Source organism: Notolepis coatsorum, assembly GCF_963971535.1.
Source record: "Notolepis coatsorum genome assembly, chromosome: 6".
Lineage (NCBI taxonomy): Eukaryota > Metazoa > Chordata > Actinopteri > Aulopiformes > Paralepididae > Notolepis > Notolepis coatsorum.
Window position 1 is genome coordinate 90968708 of NC_140170.1, and position 26563 is coordinate 90995270.

At 42.2% G+C, this 26563-nt stretch overlaps 2 protein-coding genes across 2 annotated transcripts in view; one reads left to right on the forward strand and one right to left on the reverse strand.

Annotated features, from left to right (window-relative positions):
* rtf2 (replication termination factor 2) overlaps positions 1-26563 on the forward strand; it is a 67869-nt gene that overhangs the window by 29082 nt on the left and 12224 nt on the right. The window contains exon 6 of the mRNA XM_084316295.1: positions 24612-24722. Coding sequence (XP_084172421.1) covers positions 24612-24722 — 111 coding nt within the window. The remainder of the gene's footprint in view (positions 1-24611; positions 24723-26563) is intronic.
* gcnt7 (glucosaminyl (N-acetyl) transferase family member 7) lies at positions 4488-9127 on the reverse strand (the record flags this gene model as incomplete). Its single annotated transcript, XM_084316905.1, has 4 exons — positions 4488-4935; positions 7280-7375; positions 7537-8278; positions 8918-9127. 4 exons carry the CDS (start codon positions 9125-9127, stop codon positions 4682-4684), a joined length of 1302 nt encoding a protein of 433 aa, XP_084173031.1. The 3' UTR covers positions 4488-4681.

A 26563-nucleotide genomic window follows, 5' to 3' on the forward strand; every position in this document is an offset into this window, starting at 1 on the left:
ATACTTTAGCATAAATCAATTATTAATTTATGATTATGTCCAGTTGTTACCACACATTTAGACATATTGTTTAACTTAAGATGATAGCTGGGTTTATTTAATAGTTGCTGCTGGGTCTTGGTGGAAGAGAAAAAGAAAAGGGATCTTGATGAGATGCACGTGTACAAAATGGCGGCCTGCACATACATCTTTTCTACCTAAAGTTGAACCTAAAATATATTTCCGACGAGATGTTTAATGTAAGATTGCTATGCTATTGCTGGTTCGATGGTACGGGCTCGTGCACCATCTAGCACAGGGGTCAGCAACCTTTAGTATCAAAAGAGCCACTTTTCCCCCGTCCCACAAAATAAAATGCTCAGGGAGCCGCACAACCTATTTACCCTTAAAATGACGATAACAGTGTATAACGTTTTATATATCCCTAAGCATACCCCACATTTAGCATAAAATGCCTGACAATTGCATACCCAAAGTAATTTGCGATTTATTATACTTTATACTTATAGCACACAGTTTGTTGCATTAATGGGATTATAAAAGCAACAAAAAGAAAAATTTGACTTTTTAATTGCTGTTTTTACCTGTTATAACAAAGGAAAACCTCAAACTCTTATGAAGAGGAGAAAAAATACTGGCTGTGTAGACCTATTTTTTAATAAAACACAGAGGAGACAAAACACTGGTGTCTGTAGACCGACTTTGAAATAAAACCCTGAACTATTCAGGTATATTTGAGTCCTTATTTGTGGAACATTTATCAAATAAAAAGTAGTCCACTTTGAAAAAAGACTACCATGTGTAGACCTACTTTGAAATAAAACACAGAAAAGGAGAAAAAACACTGACATCTGTAGACCTACTTTGAAATAAAACCCTGAACTATGCAGCTCTATTAGAGTCCTTCCCTTATTTGTGGAAAATCTATAAAATTAAAAGTACATTTTTCGTTGTTCGCAGATTTTGCACCACATATCAGGCATACAGGCAAGCCTTTTGTTGACTAAATATCTTAGTTGATGAAATATTTTTTCATTTCAGTGTCACAGTATGTCATCGATCTCCAAAATAAGAGAAAAAAAAGTAAAAAAAAAATGTTTTTTTTTTTTTTTGGGGGGGGGGGGGGGGGGGGGGGGTGGCAGGGAGCCACAGCTGATTGGCTAAAGAGCCACATGCGGCCTCGAGGCCGCAGGTTGCCGACCCCTGATCTAGCAGGCACAGAAATGGCCCATTGAGAACAGGACTGAGACAGAGGGGTGTAGAGGCTACTATAATGCATTATCTGAGTGGCTTTTCTTTCAGCAAAAAGAAGTTCATGGGACCTCAAAGATATATATATATCAACGTGTTGAAAATGACAAAAATATGTCCCCTTTTAATATTTGGATGTTCAAGGACCGTCAAATGATTGTACAAAACATTTTATTTCATTTCTCATTGTACATGTTTTCTATGGCTGGAAAACCTTATTTTAATCACATTAGTAGTCTCTCTCTATAAATACAGGGATTTCCTGTGTGAGGCCCGGTGACACATTGGTTCCTTTTGTTACCTCCGCCAAGATTATGTAGTTCGTCCTGTCTGTAAGTTAGTCCGTAAGTGAATGAGATATCTAAGTAATGTTGCTCACCCCATAACCTTTCCTCTGGTGCTCCTACCAATGAGTGTATTTCCTGACCTCTTAACTGTACAGTCATTCCATTTTCTGTGAATATTCATGACCCATCGAGGGAGGAACCTGTTGATTTCGGCGATTCCATGACCTTTCGTCTTGCACCACCATATTGATTTATACCCTTGGTCTGTTTAGATTGCCAATATTGACAACTCTTGTTTCTGTCATCTAACCAGTCAAATGTTGCATGTAAAAGTAGCAGCAAAGTGGGTAGATTGTTAGCCGTTGGCGGAGGTCTGCACTTTCTACCGATTCATTCTAGTTTAGACCGTAGTTAATCACCTTCACGCAGAACGTTCAGTCATATGGATTCATTAGTTCACTTTATTTTAAATATATTTTTTTCAGAGATAAATAACAGTCTTTGGTTGACTCAATTGAGAACAAGTAACAGTTAAGACCACAAACTGAGAGCGGGGAATATGTGAACAAGGCAAGCAGTCAGATGGCATCAGATGAGATGGATATTGCGGAATCCCCCTGGGCTTGGGGTACTGTAGTGTGAGACTCTTCAGAGAGGAGACGCCAAGTCTCTGAAGGAACAAGTATGACGCAGAAAGCCAGGATGTGCACGTGTGAGTGTTCTTGTGTGATAGTGGTTGCATCACCCTCCCATTCCACATGCCCTTCCTGATAGACTCAGCCTATTTATACCACCAAGCTTTTCAGGACAAGCTACACACGACACGTCAATAAGTACCCCCACTCACTTTGTAATCACCTCGCAAATATTTCAGAGGAATGTAAATGTTGTTGTGGTCTAGATATTGTTGAATGTTCCCTTCTTTGGTAACTGTTTTGCTCTTGATAGCACTTTGAACTACAATCAAGGGCACCTGTATCCAAGGGCACTGTGGCATGTTATGAATGCGGCCATGTTCAGTTGTTTCTGTCACCTTATCTGGGATAGATTTTCTTTACACAAAGTTGTATGAAATACTTGCTGGTAGTGTAATCGATGCATAGCCATTAGCTGACATACAGAGGCCTGTGGTCGAGGTTCTGATATCTGGTCTGAGCATCGATTACACTACTGGCAAGTATTTCATACCACTTCATGACAAAAAAGATCTGAGCTATCCTGTTAACTTTCACCATAGTTAAGCAGCCATGTTTTTGAGTTTTCCCCGCCTACGGTAATTTCTCCCTTGAATCAACATGTTTTCATTCATCTTAACACATTTTATTCCTTCACCTGAATAGATCTGACCGCAAAACAGCATTTATTTTAAGATTCTTTTAACCCAGACTCTCAGCTCTGCCAGCAAGTTGTGGAATTTCACAAGAACTACTATAGCCTCTACAAAAGCTCTAACTGGGCTAATGTCTTCAGCTCTTGGGGGTGTCTTCACTCACCTAACCGTATAGTTTACAATAGGGATGTCCCGATCACGTTTTTTTGCTCCCGATCCGATCCCGATCATGTGATTCTGAGTATCTACCAATACCGATATTTCCAGATCCGATCAAAAAAAGAAAAGAAAAAAAAATTCAACAAACATGACCATGTTCACGTCTTAAACTCATACTGAGGCCTTAGTTTTGGTTTTAAATTGCATATCATCATTCATTTATTTATTGTCACACAGAGCAGAAGAATTTTGCCAAAACAAACCAATAGTATCCAGCTGCAGAACGGCAGAACAGCCACACTCTTAGCCCCTTTCGTGACTGCGGTGTGCAAGCCTGGGGCTTTAGTGACCGCAGTCACTCTCAGCTAGGCTGCGACCATTGTCAAAATAAGGTACCAAGCGTGATCGCGGGGCTCGGGGTGGGTCAAAAATATATCAGATATGAATTTCAAAGATACCCAGCGTACAATATGGGTTTAACACAGCTTTACAGTGGGGTCTGGAAGCTCGGAGTTGCTAATAAACAGTTTAAATCATTGTTACTCCATGAGTGGTACTCGCAGAGCGAGCCATGTATTTCCACCTGTAATGCCTGGACCAGGCAGCCAAATGCCTGGTGCGCATGCGCGGTGACACCAATGGCGGAAATACACGGCTCGCTCTGTGAGTACCACTCGTGGAGTAACAATGATTTAAACTGTTTATTAGCAACTCCGAGCTTCCAGACCCCACTGTAAAGCTGTGTTAAACCCATATTGTACGCTGGGTATCTTTGAAATTCATATCTGATATATTTTCCGCGATCACGCTTGGTACCTTATTTTGACAATGGTCTACGTGAGAGTGACTGCGGTCACTAGAGCCCCAGGCTTGCACACCACAGTCACGAAAGGGGCTACCACACTCTCAGACCCAAACGCATTTCCTTTGATTTAATTATACATCAAATGATTTATGAAGTTAACTTTTCACCTGGATAACGTCAACATTCAGGGTGAATGTAATGTGAGAAATTGTGATTAAAAAAAAAAATATATATATATATATATATATATATATATATATATATATATATATATATATATATATTAATTTGGTTCTGATAGTTTGGCTGGTCTGCCGTTCTGCAGCTGGATACTATTGGTTTGTTTTGGCAAAATTCTTCTGCTCTGTGTGACAATAAATAAATGAATGATGATATGCAATTTAAAACCAAAACTAAGGCCTCAGTATGAGTTTAAGACGTGAACATGGTCATGTTTGTTGAATAAAAAAAAAAAAGTAAAAAAAACTTGAAAAAACGTGATCGGATCGGGACATCCCTAGTTTACAAAGTTGACCTCTTGAGACCTGATAAAAGTGGAACAAAGTGGATCATATCAAGTTTGGATAGATGGTTGCATCCCTCTAAAGTTAAATGTTTGACCACATACACAGCATCTGTCCTCTGATTAGAAAAAAATAACAAACATCTTACAGTTCCATAAATAGTATCTAGTCCATGTACAATAGCAGCCTTTTCATAGAGTTTTGTTGCAGTGCATCGTCGTATAATTTTCAAGGGGCAACTTGGTCTGTGCCAGTCATAATCTTCAGACAAAGTACTACTCAACTAGACATCTTGCATGTAGCTGTGGTGTTGGGCAGGAAACCGTCAGTGATTTCGAGGCCCACCGCTGATGTTGTAGTGGCTGCTGGTACTTGAGTTGCCTTGTGTGGCCAGCAGCCATGACGGCTCTATAGGCACAGTCGCCTGGCTCAGCACCTTGTCCCTGTGCCACTGCTCTAGGCAGTCCAGTGCCTCTGGGAAGGTGCTACTCTCGAACTTGTTGGCAAACATGCTGTTTCTGTTGATGATCCACACCAAGTCCTCCAGTCCATAGATGCAGATGTCTCTTACATAATGCCCTGGGGAAACGACAGAGACCTGGTTAGAATAAATTAGATATTAGCTGGAGGGCAGTGGTAGGGTATCATTGTCAATACCTGGAGCTCACATCAAAGGTGACAATGGTCTGTTGAAGTTGGAAATGCTGTTGGGGGCCATTATGGGCCATGCAACACATTCATAGTGTAAGTATTCATAGTAGGGATGTCCGATATTTTAAGCATTTCTATAACCTTTATTTACCCAGGCAAGCAAGTAAGAACAAATTCTGATTTAATTTATTGTCAAAAGTATGCATAATGTTATGTTAATTTCACAACAAGACATATGTAATGTTAATTACCTGAAATTATTCAGTTTTGGGGGGGGGGGGGGGGGACCCTGCATATATCGGTATCGGTTGACATCGGTTGATATCTGTATCGGTAATTAAGAGTTGGACAATATCGGTATATCGGTATCGGTAAAAAAGCCAATATCGAGCATCCCTAATTCATAGGCATGGACTTTGTTTAACTTTTGGCAATGGCAGTGGGTTTCTTCATTGAGCGCTTATCCTTATCATTAGGGCACAAGTATCGTGTGTTTTATTATATTATAATCTTTTATTTATTATAAATAAATAAATAAGATCATTTCTAGCAGGGTTTCCACAAACATTTCTTTGGCCAGCCAATGTGGCAGACAAGATTCTAATCTACCGGCCAGTTGAAAAATTTAACCATTCATGTAATACAGGTGCATATCACGTTACACATCAGCAGGGCTCTACAGTGCGACCATATTGCTTGCATATGCCCCTAAAAATATTTGTGTGCTAACCTCAAAAGTCAATTAGGCGCACGGTGTGCGACTGCAGATTACAGCCTTCAGTCGTACTTTTTATTTCTCCGCCGAGAATCGTTAAAAAACTACAAGTCCCACATTGCACTCAAGCCAACGGTCCAATCACAGTAGAGTGAAGTGACTGGTTTCATGGGAAATAAAGCAAATGACCAATCGGAAGCTAACTTATTATATAGTATCTCTCTTACCAATAGCAATAGATTTTTAGAACACCTAGATTTATCGATAGCGATAGTAATATAACGTTAATGCAACAAAACGAATGCCTTGCTTTGTTAATCATAACGTTGATGCAGTAGCGTATGTCGGTGTGTTGGCTGTAACGGAACATGACAATAACATAACGTGTACATATTGCGATAATCTATTCTAACATTTTCAAATCGATGCAGTTGAATTTCCCCCTTAGGATCGATGCATTGTTACACCCCTACACCAAAGTCACTGGCCCACTGTGTATCTGTGTGTATAATAACTTGGCTAGCGTTATCAACAGCAGAGATGGGCTAGGGTCCAGCTGCAGTGCCGGACGGCTGGAGTGCAAGCGGTGTGATGTAATTCGCAGACTCGACTGTCAATCAATGGTCTACCTGACACGCAAACTCATAAACAATGTTTCTGTACTGGAGGTGTACAGTATTTCAATAGGCAACCCTGAAAGGATTATTTTTCTAGAAGAGAAACACAGCCAAAACATAGGCATTGTATGCATAAAAGGGGCAAAAGCTAAAGTTAAGTAACTGAACCTTTTGTAGCAGTAGTTTGATTTGATAGTTTATTTGATAGGGACAGCACATGTACATCAAGTACAAAATACAAAATGTAAACATGCAGGGTTGTAGCAAGAGCTAATTTACACACATGCACGCACAGTACAAATATACATTTATTTTTGAAAAAAACTCTGTTACTTGAAATATTTTCACTGTGCTCCTAAATATTTTTGGGTGCTCCTAAATTTCTTTGTGTGCTCCTAAATTTTTTCATTTAGGAGCACATGTGCTCCTTGGGAAAAAGGTTAGCGTAGAGCCCTGATCAGCTGCAGTTACATCTTTATTTTTCCTATAACAGGCAGGCAGAATGTTTCTCCAGTATTGTTTTGTTACAACATGACGGTAAAGGTCATTTAAAAGGCCGTAGACAAAGAGCACAGTGAGGTAAGTGAGAATACATCAGATAAGAGTCAATCCTCCTAACATCTTTCGTTGGGTAAACCTCCAAAGCCTGATATGGTTATCGGTCTCTCAGCCTGTCTGGAGCCAAAGTAAAAAACATAACCAAGGCAAATATTTTTAACAGTCTGCTGGTTCTTGCGTAGGGCTGAGGTATGGAATCAGGTTGTTTTGATACAGAAATATTAGCACTAGCCGTACAGAGAAGAGGAGTATACTATGCATGTTAGGATGGCTTGTCCCTGTGTAAGTGTATAAATGATGAAAAGCAGTAGAAGAAGAACTTGGATTTATCCTGGACTATAAAGTACTACAGAAACCTAAAGAATGAAATGATTAACCGTACCTTTACAGCCATCGTGTGCTGTTCCCTCTTGATCCCTCCACTTGATTGCCCGGATCTCTCCTTCCCAGCCTCCATCTATGTAGCTTCCTGGAGCTTCTAGAAGATCATAAATCCAACAGATTTAATCAGATTCTCATTTGGCCTATTCATAGACATTCGGTTACCATTAATAATGCAACAGATAAATCAGAGTTGCGGTTACTGTTGCCCCATGTAGTCACGAGGTCAACGGGGTCATATTAAGAGTGATAGTCTACCTTTTATGTGGTTGAGTGTCACCCAGTAGTGCTCGTCCGGGCTGAAGGTGTCCTTGGACCACTCCAGCAGGTCTGTGGCCACTGGGCTTCCCAGGACAAAGTCTACAAAGTCCCTGGTTAGAGCGTAGTAAGCCGTGCCGAAATACACCTCCAAGCTGTGGGGCGGGGGCGCCTTCTTCAACCCCCTCCGCTTTTGGGCCACGTGTGACCCCGTGATTTCCCTGTGCTGGAGCTGTGTCCTGTGCCTCATGGCCACGGGCTGCTTGACCCCCGGGGTCATGTTCCTGTCTCTCCACTCTTTGCTCTGCATGTAGCGCACCAGCTCCAGGTTGCTTTTGACGGGGAAGTCCTGCCCGCACAAGTTCACCACCTTTCTCCAGCCCACCTTGGACCCCGCCAGGTCCCGCATGCAGTTCACGTCGGCCTGAAGGCGGGAGAAGCCGGCGTACGTCACGGTCTCGCTGCGGCTGGAGACGAAGGCGTTTGGGAGGCAGCCGACCAGCCTGTGCACGGCCTCCCGGTACCCCGGCATGGCCTTGGCGTCCACGTGAACGCAGTAGACGTTCTGAGGGGTGTAGACGGCCCGGAGGAGGCGCACTAGCAGCTCCAGCTCCTTGTGGACGGTCAGGATGAAGGCTAGAGGGAAGTCCTCCTCCTCGCGGCTCAGAGGCCTCGTGATGAAGTGGAGGTCCCTCATCAAGCGGGAGCAGTTCAGACCGTGGTTCATAATGTAACTTTCCACCTGATGAAAACAAAGACAAAAACCTCTTAGGCTGATGTACCTACACCTGCATGTTTGTAAGGGAAGTCATTTTATTCCCTTTAGTTATTACAAACTACTTGGTTGTTCCATGGCACTTTGGGTTTTTCACACAACGTTCCTCATAGTCTTTCCATAGTAAAGTCTTGTCTCATGACTTGATTGGTAGAGCTAGAACAGGGTTTACACTTTAAATACTTTTTTTCATCTCAATACATGACTAGAATCTTATTTATCTGAACCCAGAACTCCTAAACTAACAAATGGGCATAATGATCAAAGACAATGGCGGTGTAAAGATGTGTTATTGTTGGGATTTCCCTGTTGAGACAAATCAGTTTTTATACCAACCTAGTATACTGTATACAGTACCATGTGAGTTTTTTTTTCATTGTCTGAGCATATTGGGGGACATACACAAGCATACAAGAAATGTATGTCAGTCATTTCAATCTACTCAGACATGTTTGTCTGAAGAAGTCTGTCACCAAAATGACATTTCCATTTATATACATATATATACATACAGTGTGTGTGCGTTATGCATCCAAATAATTAGTGGTGTTAATACGCATTTGAGTTAATGCGTTATTAAAACACTTTGACAGCCTTAGTAAAAACCTGGCAGTTGCGCTGGTGCCATTCTGTTCCTTCCTCTGTGCTGTGGAGTAAGTATCTGCATTGGGTTGAGAAGGGCCTGCAGCCCGGAGAGCCTCCCTGGGGCTGGGGCTCCGTCAGGGCCCGGGCCCTCAAGTAGATGACCGACCAGATCAGGATACTGGTCCCCAGGCACAACAGAAAGCTGCACTTGGTCCCTTCAAGCTGGAGCATAATAGGCCACCACGCCACAGCTCAGACTCCTGCAATGAAGACATCCATGTTGCTCAAATGTGGGCGAAAGATTTCAGACACACGTCAAAGGCAGTTTCCAGCTGAAGATGTCTAATTCAGTTTCCTCTTTGTGGAGTTTCCAGTAATCTGATAACAAAGACCACCTCCACATTGCAGTACGATGCTGAGATCATGGTTATGCCACGCCCACCTTTAGCATTTGTAAATTAAAACCACCTTTTGTGTGGGACTGACGACTAGTTTCCAGTCTGACTGGTTATTGGCTACTGGGTTATGATGTTGACACAGTAGGAGAAGAATGAAAATAATGATTTGATGGTAATTGTTTTTGATTTAGTTCCACCTGCATGATCCCCATACTTTCTTAACCGCAGGTTGGTTCTGGATTCTCTTCACACCCTGATACTGGCAATAGGCCTTTTCTAACTTGATAACATAAACATTCTAAATGGTTCCTTGATTATTTCCTATTGTATTGTAGTAGGTTGAATGGGTACCATTGATTGGATAAATGTTTCTAGTTTATTTAAGTATTTTAATTCAAAATCCGATTTTTATCAGACCCGAGATTTCTCTGGTTATCTCGCCAGTGGTTGAGTGCCAAACCCAGAGATTACCCGGGTTTTCATAGTTTTTTTTCCCAATTAGATTTTTTTATTCTATGCAATGTCACAGACCTCTGTGTTATCATAGGAAATCATTCTGAGATCCCGAGAGTGCAATACTGGCCGCATCCTGCTAGGTGGTCTGCTGTGTGTCGCATCTAATTTCGTCCGGGCGGAGAATTTAGACCAAGCCAAGTAAATAGCTTCATCCGATCACTTCGAAATGCGTTCATCACACTTGAGGCATATCTTGTGCCACTTCATGTCAGGGACCCGATCGACATCAATACTGGAAATCGCAATCAGACAATTGGAATATTCTTTTTGGAATAACTCCGATCAAAGGTAAGGACTATCTGACGTCAATTCCACCTTGATCCTACAATGATTTCATGTTGATCCGGCCGATCAACGTATGTAGTACGAATGCAGTTAGTGGCGATCAAAGCATCAACCCCCCCCACCCACTTTCATGCATTCATGATGAAACATAATACCTATTATATACCTTTGATTTGGAAATAGTAGCGTGTCCAGGCGAGCAACGTGAACGCTTTTAGCAAAATTCACATACCGCTCTGTATACTATACAATATTCACCACGGTATGACACACAAAACGTATACATGACTTTTTTTTTTCTTTTTCACATGTCTAACGAGGGATAGTTACTGTCAAATGAGCCATAGTATTGTCTCCATAGCTATAATATAGAATATCGATATAGCCCTGCAAACACTGCGACGCACAGTGAAAATCCCTATCCTTTACAGCGGTGGCACAATGAGTACAAGGATGGCTAAAACGGCTGGCGCTGAATGTGTTAAAACGAATTAGTTAAAAACAGTGTGCGCACACACAGAGAAAAACATAAACAAACATAGGAAAGTAATGGTCAGTAGCAGGGCTGCATCAAATAATCTACAATTATTCGATCATAAGAAATAGTTAATTGTTTTTATAATCAATTAGTTGGTTCTATGTTATGATGCACCTCCATGGCCTGTTGTATGATGGTAAGGGTTAGGAGTGTCTCAGGAGGTAGAGCAGTTGTTTGGTCATCTGAAGGTTAGCACTGTCTCAGGAGGTAGAGCAGTTGTTTGGTCATCTGAAGGTTGAGGTTAGCACTGTCTCAGGAGGTAGAGCAGTTGTTAGGTCATCTGAAGGTTGGGGTTAGGACTCGGAGTGTCTCAGGAGGTAGAGCAGTTGTTTGGTCATCTGAAGGTTAGGGTTAGGAGTGTCTCAGGAGGTAGAGCAGTCGTTTGGTCATCTGAAGGTTAGGGTTAGGAGTGTCTCAGGAGGTAGAGCAGTCGTTTGGTCATCTGAAGGTTAGGGTTAGGTGTGTCTCAGGAAGTAGAGCAGTTGTTTGGTAATCTGAAGGTTAGGGTTAGGAGTGTCTCAGGAGGTAGCGCGGTCATATTTTTCTTGAGCAAGACACTGAACTGCTCCTGACGAAAAGGTTGGCACCTTACATAGTTGCCTCCACTGTCAGTGTTTGTGTGAGCAAATGGGTGGCATAAATGTGAGGCATAGATTGTAAAGTACTTTAGATAAAACATCAGACACAACCTCCAGGAGCATTGGACCAGAGCAGTGCACAGAAGAAATGTGGCTGGAGTGTGAATGACAGGAGGGAAATGCTCAATAATTCTGTTCTATGCGTTAACGTGAGCAAGCACTTTGTGCTTAAAAGCCTAATAATAATAATAATATACTTGTATAGCAGCTTTCATACAAGAATTGCAGCCCAAAGTGCTTCACATCACCACACACATCCATGCATAAGAAAACATGGCAAACTATAGGCCTATATATTGTATTGCAAATGCAAACATAATTTGCAATATTAAAGAAACAAACAAACGGCATCCAGTTCAGTAATTCTTCTGCTCAGTTACATGATCACATTAACAGTTCACATGCAACATGCATGGGTGTGTCCTCACCACCCCCTTATCTTCTCTAAGCCCATCTGATCACACACAGACACATGCATTAGCACTTGGATGCTCGTCACAACCATTAAACACACATTCCAATCTGCCTCACATAAATTGCAATGCTTTTATTAGCATGTGCAACACCAACATTTGAGCACAAGTATGTTCCCTCAAACTATTTATTCTGTAAAGCTCACCCAGTAGTGTCACCACAGATTCAAGGGGCGACCAAGGCCGCGTTGTTCGTTACAGGGACCCACGACACCATGAAGTGCAGGCGTGACGCATATTTGTATTGTGTATTTTCAGTGTTGAATGAGGTATAAATATTCATTAAATAAAATAAATTAGTATGTACAATACAGGGGCATATATGTATAGTGTAGGCAGGTGGAGTATAGTGTGTGAAATTTTGGAAATTTATAAATATAGTATATCGTAAAATATCAACCTGTGCAAACAGTTAAGTAATGCTAGAAGAGTCCTGAGGCAAAGCTGTGCAGTAGAATGATTCTGTGTAACAAATACATCCTAAGTTGGTTATCCTTTGTATATCACGGCTACTCATCTATATCAAAACTATGACTATATTTATTTACCACACAAGTAAAACGGCCTCCGAGTCCTATAGTCTACTCACTCCTACTTTACTGTATGATTTTCTGCACGACTACAATGATTTATTATTTTATCAACTACACACTGCAGGTTATTCATATTACTTTAGCCATGCAGTTGAGAAATCATGCAGACATATTTAAAGGAGCCATCTGTATTTTGTCTCATGCAAACTGACCAAATATGACAGAGGAAAAAAAAGGAAAACGCCATTCTAACCCTCAAGCATCAAACCAATCCTGTTTTGAATCATACCATTATCCACCATTATTTTTCAGGTGTTTTAAAGCGTACATGCAAAATTACCTTCAAGAATATACATTTGAGTAGAAATGACTTATCTGTCAATCAATTCTATCAATTTTGAGTTCTATATGCAAACCTTCACATGGCCATGTATAGGGATGGGTACCGAATTCGGTACTTTTGAGGTACCGAACCGAAACACGTCGGTACTACCGAGTATCGAATCAAGTGAGAAACCGAAAAAAAAAAAAAAACCTTTTTTATTAATTTTTTTTCTTCTTTTTTTTTAACTTTTTTTTTTATGTCAACGTTCACACGCACAATATATGCTTACCTAGGATTTGACTTGATTCAACAACAAAGCAGTCGGAGCAATGACAAGCCGAAAACTGTCGAAATTGTAGTTATTTGAAGTTTGGATTTTTCTTTTTACGACTGAGGTAGGTAAATTAAATTTCTTGAGACTAAAGTACCGAAAAAAGGTACCGTTGGGTACCGGTATCGATTCACGGGTACCGGTATCGGTTCAAATGTGAAAGGTACCCATCCCTAGCCATGTATTGTGGTGAGACTATCCAAGCTGCAGTAATTTGTCTTTTTGTGGGGTTTATGATCATTGAAATGGACCTTGGGAAGGGTTGTACTCTCATACATGGATGAATAAATAGACAGAATTACATCCTGTGGTGTGTGGAATGGTATTTATATATTTGAATGACTTTTTGTGTTTCAGTTTAGCAATGGAAACGTAACCAGGGACCACTGTGGTGGTTTTGAATGGGGAAGTCCAGCATAACACTATGACGATTGCGGCAACAACAAAGCTACATATTCAGAGAAAATTATTTGATGTGATTTTATGTTGAGTAACGCAATTTACTAAAGTTTGAAGTGAAATGGGAGTTTGAAAGATGTTTTAAATAAATCACTCGGAATCACACAGTGAGTGGCTGTCATGGTAACTAAGGGGAAAAAGGGCAATTTCCAATCACAAAATTGTCCTTTTTGATCAAATTAGCTGATCAAATTTCAGTTTCTTTCAGTCATTGACTTCAAATATGAAAGAAAAACAATGATATGTATGACAGATTCTTAGATACGGATGACTCGCTATTCAAAGACATAGGGGTCAGGTCTTTTTTGTCTGCGTTAATGACGATGGTGGCAGAGTGAGCAGACTTCTCTTTAGACGGACCTTGATGGTATTTTATGATATAGACAAGAAAGACTGATAGTGTTAGGATAGGTTTTGTTTTGTTTTCTTGTGTGGATTGTACCTTTTTAGTTGTATTTATTGACATGTTTTTGGTTAGGTGTGATTTCTAAGTTTTACTGTCTTGTATTTTCCATCAGGGATTACGTTATTTGATTCTAAGTGTTTCCCTTGGATTTTGCTGTCTTTCCTTATCCAAAATAAAGTCAAGCTCTTAGAATGCCCCTCAGTCAATTAATGCAATATTTGTCCGAGCCATGGCATAGGCCTTATACAGCCGCGCCATGGCATAGGTCCTATACAGCCGAGCCATGGTATTGGCTTTATACAGCCAAGCCATGGTATATGCCTTATACAGCCGAGCCATGGTATAGGTCCTATACAGCCGAGCCATGGTATTGGCTTTATACAGCCAAGCCATGGTATTGGCTTTATACAGCCAAGCCATGGTATATGCCTTATACAGCCAGGCATGGTATAGGTCCTATACAGCCGAGCCATGGTATAGGTCCTATACAGCCGAGCCATGGTATAGGTCCTATACAGCCATGCCATGGTATATGCCTTATACAGCCAAGCCATGGTATTGGCCTTATACAGCCAAGCCATGGTATAGGCCTTATACAGCCAAGCCATGGTATAGGCCTTATACAGCCAAGCCATGGTATTGGCTTTATACAGCCAAGCCATGGTATATGCCTTATACAGCCAAGCCATGGTATATGCCTTATACAGCCAAGCCATGGTATATGCCTTATACAGCCAAGCCATCGTATAGGCCTTATACAGCCAAGCCATGGTATAGGCCTTATACAGCCAAGCCATGGTATAGGCCTTATACAGCCAAGCCATGGTATAGGCCTTTAGCCAAGCCATGGTATTGGCTTTATACAGCCAAGCCATGGTATATGCCTTATACAGCCAAGCCATGGTATAGGCCTTATACAGCCAAGCCATGGTATAGGCCTTATACAGCCAAGCCATGGTATATGCTTTATACAGCCAAGCCATGGTATTGGCTTTATACAGCCAAGCCATGGTATATGCCTTATACAGCCAAGCCATGGTATAGGCCTTATACAGCCAAGCCATGGTATAGGCCTTATACAGCCAAGCCATGGTATAGGCCTTTAGCCAAGCCATGGTATTGGCTTTATACAGCCAAGCCATGGTATATGCCTTATACAGCCAAGCCATGGTATAGGCCTTATACAGCCAAGCCATGGTATAGGCCTTATACAGCCAAGCCATGGTATAGGCCTTATACAGCCAAGCCACGGTATAGGCCTTATACAGCCAAGCCATGGTATAGGCCTTATACAGCCAAGCCATGGTATTGGCTTTTTGTGTTTCAGTTTAGCAATGGAAACGTAACCAGGGACCACTGTGGTGGTTTTGAATGGGGAAGTCCAGCATAACACTATGACGATTGCGGCAACAACAAAGCTACATATTCAGAGAAAATTATTTTATGTGATTTTATGTTGAGTAACGCAATTTACTAAAGTTTGAAGTGAAATGGGAGTTTGAAAGATGTTTTAAATAAATCACTCGGAATCACACAGTGAGTGGCTGTCGTGGTAACTAAGGGGAAAAAGGGCAATTTCCAATCACAAAATTGTCCTTTTTGATCAAATTAGCTGATCAAATTTCAGTTTCTTTCAGTCATTGACTTCAAATATGAAAGAAAAACAATGATATGTATGACAGATTCTTAGATACGGATGACTCGCTATTCAAAGACATAGGGGTCAGGTCTTTTTTGTCTGCGTTAATGACGATGGTGGCAGAGTGAGCAGACTTCTCTTTAGACGGACCTTGATGGTATTTTATGATATAGACAAGAAAGACTGATAGTGTTAGGATAGGTTTTGTTTTGTTTTCTTGTGTGGATTGTACCTTTTTAGTTGTATTTATTGACATGTTTTTGGTTAGGTGTGATTTCTAAGTTTTACTGTCTTGTATTTTCCATCAGGGATTACGTTATTTGATTCTAAGTGTTTCCCTTGGATTTTGCTGTCTTTCCTTATCCAAAATAAAGTCAAGCTCTTAGAATGCCCCTCAGTCAATTAATGCAATATTTGTCCGAGCCATGGCATAGGCCTTATACAGCCGCGCCATGGCATAGGTCCTATACAGCCGAGCCATGGTATTGGCTTTATACAGCCAAGCCATGGTATATGCCTTATACAGCCGAGCCATGGTATAGGTCCTATACAGCCGAGCCATGGTATTGGCTTTATACAGCCAAGCCATGGTATTGGCTTTATACAGCCAAGCCATCGTATATGCCTTATACAGCCGAGCCATGGTATAGGTCCTATACAGCCGAGCCATGGTATATGCCTTATACAGCCGAGCCATGGTATAGGCCTTATACAGCCAAGCCATGGTATTGGCCTTATACAGCCAAGCCATGGTATAGGCCTTATACAGCCAAGCCATGGTATAGGCCTTATACAGCCAAGCCATGGTATTGGCTTTATACAGCCAAGCCATGGTATATGCCTTATACAGCCAAGCCATGGTATATGCCTTATACAGCCAAGCCATGGTATATGCCTTATACAGCCAAGCCATGGTATATGCCTTATACAGCCAAGCCATCGTATAGGCCTTATACAGCCAAGCCATGGTATTGGCTTTATACAGCCAAGCCATGGTATATGCCTTATACAGCCAAGCCATGGTATAGGCCTTATACAGCCAAGCCATGGTATAGGCCTTATACAGCCAAGCCATGGTATAGGCCTTATACAGCCAAGCCATGGTATTGGCTTTATACAGCCAAGCCATGGTATATGCCTTATACAGCCAAGCCATGGTATAGGCCTTATACAGCCAAGCCATGGTATAGGCCTTATACAGCCAAGCCATGGTATAGGCCTTATACAGCCAAGCCACGGTATAGGCCTTATACAGCCAAGCCATGGTATAGGCCTTATACAGCCAAGCCATGGTATTGGCCTTATACAGCCAAGCCATGGTATAGGCCTTATAAAGCCAAGCCATGGTATAGGCCTTATACAGCCAAGCCATGGTATAGGCCTTATACAGCCAAGCCATGGTATAGGCCTTATACAGCCAAGCCATGGTGGTATAGGCCTTATACAGTCGAGCCATGGTATAGGCCTTATACAGTCGAGCCATGGTATACGTCCTATACAGCCTTTTGACTTGTTTGGTTGGAGTCTTGAACCCAATCAATCTGCATCACACAGAGCTGCATACTTTGCTGGTATGACCTCACTGTACGTAACATAGTTGTGGTACAAACCGGAGACTATAGAGACTATATGGGGACTATTGGGATTAGCTTTATACCAGTAGCTTATTGGTTGACAGTGGGGCGTGGAGATATTCCCCTTAGATCAGAAAAGCTTGGTACTTTTGTGTCTCCGAGGATCATCCCTAATAGCACGCCAGGGAAACCTCAGCCCCCGGAGTGCTCCCGCTGGTTCAGCCCCTGTTGCTGGCTGAGAGCTGCGGAGATGGGGCCGTCCCTCCACACAGCGCTGCCATGGAAATGTGTGAGGATTCAAATGAAATCTCATGCGAGATCCCCTCTGCGACCGCACACACAGGGGCAATGTGACACAGGCAACTAAATAAAACGACTGCAAACAAACCAGACGGCCCCCGGCAGCAAGCGACTGTGTCAAATGTTCAGATGAAGGTAGAATGAAAGCTCTGTGGTGTATTTCTGTCTGGGTTGAAACTGGCAAGGGAGGCATAAGAGACGGAGGTTTCTGTTAGCTGGCTATTTGTTCCTAGAAATCATTTAACCGCCTGCTATTGATTGATTTTGTGTTTGTGGAACAATTATAGATCTCTTTTTCTTTTTTATAAACCTGTTGAACTGTTGTTTTGATACTAATTAGCCTTTCTGCTAGTTTTATCAAGTGTGAAATTCAGTTTAGACGTCATCTTGTGTTGTAGTGTGCATCAAATGTATACTGTACACACAAACACACATACAAACAAACACCAGGGATGTCCTATATTAGTCCACTAAGGCCTTGTCCAGACGAAGACGGATCCGATCTTTTTCGTTTTCATTTAAAATAAATCCCGTAGACACGAAATCTTTTCAAGATGTGATTTTCGTAATCACTAAATTATGGAGGCTTTTTAATCGTCAAGGTAAGAGAAGATTTGTCATGATCAACTGAAGGCGTATGCTATGGAACAGTATGTGCTTGGCTACTTAGCTATCTTATTTGGGTTTTCAGAAAAAGGCCCGCTATGTGACGCTAATCTCTAGCTAGTATCTTATCGTGTATTTCATCACAGTAGCCTCCCGGTGTTTAATAAACTCTTCTAGCCAGGACGCGTGAATATTTTAGGGAGCGGAGCTCTGCCGCGGCAGCATTATGCAGCCGTAATTCCCCCTCTTTTAACATCGACGGTTAGCTCAACTGGTTCGCCGCCTTGCAATGGATCCTGCGGTGCGTTGGTAACAAGTTCGAGTCCCTTCAATTTATTTTTATTTTTATTTTTTTAACATGCATTCTTTCGCCGGTTAAGTTTAGGCATTGTTTCGGAGTTGGTTAAGGTTAGGCATTGTTTCGGAGTTGGTTAAGGTTAGAAGGGTTAAGTTTAGGCGCTGTTTCAGAGTTGGTTAAGGTTAGAGTTTGTCTTAGAGCATGGCAATATTCTTTCGGAGTTGGTTAAGGTTATGGTTAAGTTTAGGCATTGTTTCGGAGTTGGTTAAGGTTAGGGTTAAGGTTAGGCATTGTTTCGGAGTTGGTTAAGGTTAGAAGGGTTAAGTTTAGGCGCTGTTTCGGAGTTGGTTATGGTTAGAGTTTGTCGCAGAGAATGGCAATAGAATGCAGCCTATTTCCGCACTGTCGCTCTCTCGCGCTGCCGCGGTCACATGGGCGTAGTGGCCAATCAGAGAAACGCTGAACACAAGTTGGTTGCCTAAAATATTCACGCAGCCAGGACATATAAGACATATGTAATCATGTTTATTTTTTGTTGGCTGGGTTTGCACATGCGGATTAAGGGAGAGGTGGGCTATCGCGTCATCAGTTCAGGAAAGATGCGGAGGTGTAGTGGTTACGTCATTGCTGTTTCCGGCCGGTCCACCATCTTGAAAACGCAATGTATTTCCCTCACTCTCTGCCGTGGTTTCTCAGTGTATAATGTATGGTGCTCTCCCTCAACATGCGAGTAGGGTGAGACAACACCATTCTTTAGTCCAAATAATACCCTACTTTATACTATATTATTGTCATTCGTTTAATGTAAAGTCAGTCTTACATTGGCACTGCTTTAACGTTGCATTTACCCATAAAAATCCATTGCTGTATTAGACGTGCCAGTATAACTTTTGTAATATGAATGAAGAGCAAATGTAAAGTTAATCAATACACAATGAAACAATATCTTTATCTATATCACATGTCAAAACTACTTTAATAAAAGAAGATTTCCGTTTTTAATTTCTACTCTTCTAATTCATCCAAAACAAGACCGCAATTCTACTTCTGCATGCACCGGGAGAATTGAGCTCATAGCACAGATTTGGAGTTTATAGAATGGACATTGCTGTTCTTAGGAAATGTTGCACATGGTGGAAATAATGGAAATGAACATTTCTAACATTAACATTTAGTGTATGTTTAAAGTTGATACATTGAGGCATGTTAGAATTTCACTTTATATTACAGCAGTATCCGTTTTTAACATTACAATTAGTGTCTGACACTATAGACGAATGTTAAAAGTCAAAGTCAACTTTGTCATTTTCCAATTTGTGCAAGACATACAGAAAAATTCAATTACGTGCCCCCCTTCCCACGGTGTATATAGAAAGAGACAATAAACATAAAAGTAACATAGGACACAATATACAACACACAGGACTATGTACAATATAAATAGTGCCTACAATAATTAAATTAATGAATTAATTAAATAAGAGGTAAAAGAGAACTTAGTGTAAATATTCTTTAATTTGTGTCAACGTTATAAAAATCCTATTGTATTCAACAAATTAATTATGATACACTAATGTGCCCTTTCTTTTATTTTTTTTTAATCTTTAACCTCCTTTTTCCTCCAATTTTCTCCCATCCCAATGTTAGTCATTATGCCAATTCCCAATCCCCTTCCTGGTCGCTGCGCACTTACCCCCCACAGTCGGTCTGGGAGAGTGGAGGCTATCACGTGCTTCCTCCGACACACGTCTAGCCTGGCAGCGCGGACTCTCACTGAGAGCGTGTAACGTGTGGAAGGATCACACTACCGCCCTTGGATCCTATCCGCGCTTAGCAGGCGCCCCGACCGAACTGTAGGAGTCGCTGTTTACAACGACCCGGACCCACCCCGCCAGCTTCTCCCACCCTCTAATACAGCCAATTGTATTAGTGTGAACGGCCAGCCAAGCTGGTGACAACCCCGGAGCTGTGAGCTGGATTCGAACAGGCGAATCCAGCGTCTCCGGGGTTGGTGACGAACGCAATCTCCGCTACGCCACCTGACCGCCCCCCAATGTGCCCTTTCTATCTATTCTAAATCTATGGCCTCGCGATTCCACGGCTGCGCAGTGCAGACAATATATATATATATATATATATATATAATATATATACGAGGGGGAGGAGACTACATTGGGAGGGGGCGGGGAAGGGAAGGGGGCGGGGCGAAATATCCCGTTTTTTCAAATCCCAATGTTGACAGCTATGGCATACGATAAAATACTTTTGACGGATACAACCGAAATTGTCTTCGTCTGGACCAGGCCAATAGTCGTAGGATTATAAATCTTTTTCCAACTTGATTAGGCTAGTTGTTTTAATCAACAAATGTGTCACTTTAGTTTCCTACATTATCGCCCTTTGCAGGACCAGAACAGGCCAAGGTTACCTTAATTCCAGTTGTGCCGGTCGTCCTCGCAGTGGAGAGAGAGGATGTTAAATATTAGCCCCCGTAGTATCGATGGCGATCTGAGATGTAACCTGGGGAGAGCGTGTGCTACCGGAATTCATCCAGAGACGGAGCTCGATCCATTGTAGCCGAGGCAGCAGTGGAGCGCTAGGGAGCTGAAGGTTAGACAGGCGCCCCGCCGCTGGCTGCCAGGCTTGCTCTTGTTGTGATGGTCTCTGGCAGCGGGGGGCGGCCTGGGAGGCTGTGTGCTCTGTGCTGGAGCCGGCGTGCGACTGCGCGCGTGGGTGTGTTGTGTTCTCTCGTTGCATCTCTGATCGAAATGCTCCTTTGCATCCCCGTGAGACAGGGGGCCGTTCCTGCCTGGTTACCGGCAGTTACGCCGGCACACACACACATGCACTCTGTCTCGCTCTCTCTCCAGTCTCCTCCCCCTTACAGTTTATAACTTAACTCATGTATCAACCCCCGTCAGCCCACATCCTTCCTCTCGTCAAACCCCGTCAGCCCAAATCCTCTTGATCATCGGAACAGCAGCTGTGTTGGCGGTGCGCACACCTCCGGAGTTCCACCTCTTCGTCTCTCTCTCTCTCTCTCTCTCTCTCTCTCTCTCTCTCTCTCTCTCTCTCTCTCTCTCTCTCTCTCTCTTCCCCCCCCTTTGATATCTCTCTCGCTCTCTCTCTCTCGTTGCCTCTCAAGCGGCCGGCTGTTTAGTGGAATAGTGGGTCCTCTGGGCTGGGAGCAGAGCGCTGGTGCCCTGATTAGCTGTGTGGCTCGGTGGTGTGAGAGGCAGCGGTGTGACAAACTTTGCAGCAGCACTCAGAGGGTTTGTTTGCTGCCTGGTCAGCGAGGGAGATTATCCCCTCTTGTGTTAACAGCACACATGGCCAGGGTTCACACCCACTGAGCCTGCACTATAGCCACACAATAGATGTGTGTGTGTGTGTGTGTGTGTGTGTGTGTGCGCGCGCGCAGTGCGCACGCGTGTGTGTGTAATAATAATGTATGTATAATTGCTCATTATGTTTGCAAGACTAGTCTTGAGAGCAGTGTTTGCACTGGTCATGAATGTCTGCCTTCCAAGATAAAAAGTTCAAAATCTGTGAAATTCTGTTCTCTTCCAAGTTCAAATGGTTGCATAGCAACGTCGACTTAGTCGTCTAGGTTTTCACATGCTGTGAAACGTGTCCGGTGGAAAGCTAGTGTTGGATTACAATGCCATGTCGAGTGACAAGGTGGTCTGGAGTTATGGGGAGGAGAGAGAGGAACCGGGGGGGAGAGCGTTGATGAAGAGGAGCCGGGATGTGTTCCAGGAGGCCGAGCACAGTAATGACCAGACGAACGTTAGTTGTATCCCCATTTTAGACATTTCTAGTGGGTGGTGATGGGCTTCTGTGGCCAAATAGAAACCAGTCTGTCCAGAGATTTTTGAAAGCAAAGTTCTAGGCACTTTGTCAAACTTATGTTGTGTAATTTAGGGGTGGCGCAGTGGTTGTTAGCATTGCAGCCTCACAGCAAGAACGTCCTGGGTTCGAACCCCCGACAGGAGACCTTTCCGCGTTTGCATGCTCTTCCCGCGTTTGTGTGGGTTTCCTCCGGGTACTCCTGTTTCCTCGCACACCATAAAAGACACGCACGCTAGGTGCATATTCCTGCCATTGAGCTTGCATTGGAACCAGGAGCTGCACTGTGGTTGCTCACTGTTCCTAAATAGTTATTATGTGTTAAATGTACAGGATACATTCCTGGTATGTGTAAATGTACTTGGCAAATAAATAGTTTCCTGTTCCTTTCCTTTGGTACTACACAGACGGGGGTATACAGTAGCCCGATGCTAAGGCTAGAAATGTTCACATCATGACTCACTCCTACACAGAGCTGTACGTCACCCAGCCTTGTAGCGATAACCATTTAGCCACATTAGTTTGGAAGGAAATTTAGCAATAAGAGATATTTGATACTTTTTTTATTAATATTTTCTTATCTAGGGTATTTGTCCTGTGCTAAATGTTTAAATGTAGAGTGATGGTCTCAGAGAATGTCCTGGGCCTATATCGTTTTGTATGTTTGATATTATGGTGTCCAGCTGTATTTGCAGCCACAACAGCATAACCGATTGTCCCAATAAATGATAAAATAAATAATTTATCTTTACTCGCCAATGATTTTATAATCTGAGATCAGCATTCTGATTGGGCTTGGGCAGTATAATTTTTTTCATACCGTTATACACTGATGACCTAATACCCCGGTATATGGTATATGACGGTATGACTTTCATTTTCATCAGAGATGGCCAGTTAGCCCGCAGCATCCAGTACTACTATCGTTAGCTCTCAGAATGGTAGCCAGAAGCCTGCAGCATCCAGCGGCGGAGCTAACAATATACTCGTTATTATCACCATACATAACGCTTGCTTATATTGAACCGTTCTTTCAACCTGAAAGTGCACTTTCTTCAACCTCGAAGTAAACAAATCACAGTGTGTGTGCATTCCCCGTCGAAACTCCGTTTCAGTGTAAATATAAACTGAAACCCAACTGATTTTAACGGTATTGATTTTCAATACCGTCGGTTTTTCTAAATACCGTGGTATACCGTCATACCGCCCAAGCCTAATTCTGATAACTGTCTCTTTCATAGTTTGATCATTTCCTTCTGTTGTATAATTAATAATAGAGAAACCGCACACTGGCTCCAGATGCAAAAATATTATTTCATTTACTGCAACGTTTTGGCTGTAGCCTTTGTCAAGAGTTTTGGTCAGTGTTCAATGTGTTCCCCAATGACTAATTTTCCAATATCTAAACTGTTAAGTTAATTATTAAGTGTTTCCGGCCCTCATTTCAAATGATTACAAATCTTAGTTAGTGTATCATAGTAGACTGTGAATTCACTGTTTGCTAAATGTCTGTATGTCCCACATCCCCTAGTTAATATTGCTATGTCTGACAGTCAGTTTATCTGCCTTAGCGAATTACCACAAACATGTATTTTCCCTCCAAGTGTTTCATAACGTGTGTCAGTATTACAAGTACATCGACTTGTTCCTTCATCTTATGGTTAGCTCCTCTTGGAGGCATGGCTTGTCACTAATATGTTGTTAAAACTAAAGTGCAGACTTTGTCACCAGAGAGCCTTTTATACGTTTTTCCCCTGGAGAGGGAGAGCTTCTCTGTACTTCCCTGAAATCTGAGTCGCATGTGTCACTAATATGATGAGCCTATCATGGTCCAATATGTGGTAACTTGACACCTTTACCTTTAGCATAGACGGAAAGCTGAGTATATATTGACATGTCAACATGACAAGAATATATGTTGCCGGCTTGGTATTACTGGTAAATATCAATGGGTGCTTGTTGCCAATTTGCATATTCATAGATCCTTTATTCTCAATGAAGGTAAAGGTTTGTTTGTTTGTTTATTTACACATAAAAACATTTACATATATTTATATAATAAAAATACAATACAATCCACAAAGGGATGTGTAGGAGAATTGCCTAAAAACCCTCTAGGGGCTTGCATGTGGCATTCACCAGGAAGCAAAATACATTGATAATACATCAACATCAAAGTCACCCCCCCCCCCCCCCCCCAAATACACACAAGGAACATTCATTCACAATACACACAAGCAGGTCTACATATAGACACCGAAGCAGGTACCCATGCCATACGATTTCGGGTATAGAGAAAACAAATGACAGGAAGAATATATAATAAAACGAAAATACAATAACAAAATACAACAAGCCATCAGACCACAGTTTGTAAAGGGAGCCCATATGGGAAATATTTGTGATCTAGGGGATGAGATTTCAGTGCTCTTTTGAACTTCAGAAAAGAAAATTCCAAAATATGCAGGCGAGTAAGTTCTATATAAAAGACTAGATTTGTGGATTGCTGTCATTTCTGAATGGGGTGTCATATTATCCCTGTTTCAGTGTGGTGACGCGTTCCGAGCTGAAGACGTTGTGGTGCTTAATGGCACCAAGGAGGAGCTCGAGAAGCTCAAGGAGAGGATGGAGGAGAAGAGGGCCAAGGCAAAAACTAAGGTGGGTTTTAAATTGATTCAGGAAAAAAAACGTCCAAATTCAAAGTGTTAACTTGTTATTTAGTACACTTATACACCAGTATTTACAGTAAATCCTGTTTATTGAATGTTAAAGGTCCCGTGTTTTGCTATTCCTTTCACTATTTGGGCAATTTTACACAATTCCTGTGAGTCTATGGAACACATCTGTAACGTTAAAAAAAACATTGTTTTGCATTTCTAATCAAGTACTCTAAAGCAGCATTTGTCCACTTCAAGATTTCAAGCTGTTTTGGGCTGGGCTCCGACCATACTCGCAAATCGCTTTGAGTGACAGTCACCAACCAACGTTACATCCAGCCTGTTTGAAAATACTAGAATCCAACATAGTCTGGTGAAAACGCACCTTATGTTATGGATGGATCATCACCGTTTGTCCTCTTCCTCTTCATAATAATATTCAATAGTTTGCTCTAGGCAATCGCCATTGTAGGCGATCACCCAGCTGTAGTCTGGACTCTGGGGAGCTCTCAACTCGGCTACAAATAATGCCTTGGCCGGTGTTGTGCCGAATTCGGACTCCCTGCCAGAATCCGACTCCCCGTGAACGCGCATACACTACCAGATTTCTGTCATAAAACGATAAAGCGGACAGAAATGCGGGAACGTTTTGATTATATTTAAAAGGCTTCGACATTGTAAAAACGAAATAAGTGGAGTTTCGAAGCTGTAAGCTGAATACAAGTCATAGGAACACCCACGTTCTTCCCCCTTCCTACTGTATAAGAAAGAGGAAAATGGCAAAACGTAGAAATGCTACAGTAAAATAGTAACGTTAATACACTTGTGCAGACAGTTGACAGTTGCAGAGTAATTTTGCGATCTTCTTTGAGGAAAATGTGGCGAACATCCGCAGCTCATTCTCCCAACCCCCACCCATTCCAAATACTGAATCGAGAACCTCATCCTTCACTCTGTCATCTTTCGCTCCCATCAGTGATCGTCAATGAGTTGCTTCCAGTCAACATGCACGAAACAGATAATTTTTTCATACATACATTTTCATTTTATACCGTGATGAATATCAATATATTTCTAGGGCGTTCTGTCTCATCTCAATAAACTCCAGCAAATCGAGCTTAAATGTATTTCCTTAGAAAGCGCGCCATTTGTCGCTTGATTTATGAATCGTTTTCAAATAAACGCTAGATTATCGATAGTATATGTCCTCATGCACGAAGAGAAGCCGGGTCTGAAAAATTGCTTCTCCGTACTTACACACACACACACACACTCCGATGGCGGAGAAAGGAACATCTGATTACCCCAAGATTCGTAACATAAAGGCCTTACCTCACATCTGATGTCATGCAAAAAGATTAATCCAATTCCTGATCGCCATTCCAAATATCGGTTGCGTCCATTGATCCAAAGTTATAGTCCAAAAAACATAATCCACGCTGCTCCCAGTCCCCCCAGTCAATGCAATAGTATCCAGCTGCATGCCCGAGAAGTAAAACCTGGACCGGACACATTTTTTTGATGCACAGTCCCAGTCAATCCAATCCAATGATGTGCAATACCATCCGGGAGACGATAGGCGGCGGTATTTGCCCTTTGCGAGTTCAGACCCATTCCCAATGATAACGTTAGGCTGGATGGATGAAAAATGAATGGATATCGCTAATAAAATAAATATGGATTAAAACCCGAGATTTCTCGGGTTTGGCGCCCAGAGCATGGCGAGTTAACCCGGACTATCTCGGGTTTGGCCTCCAGTGAGTTAACCCTGCCCCAACAAACAAACAAACTAACACTCAGACCTCTGTCCAGTTTGGGCCAGCTCTAACATGAGCAGAGAGG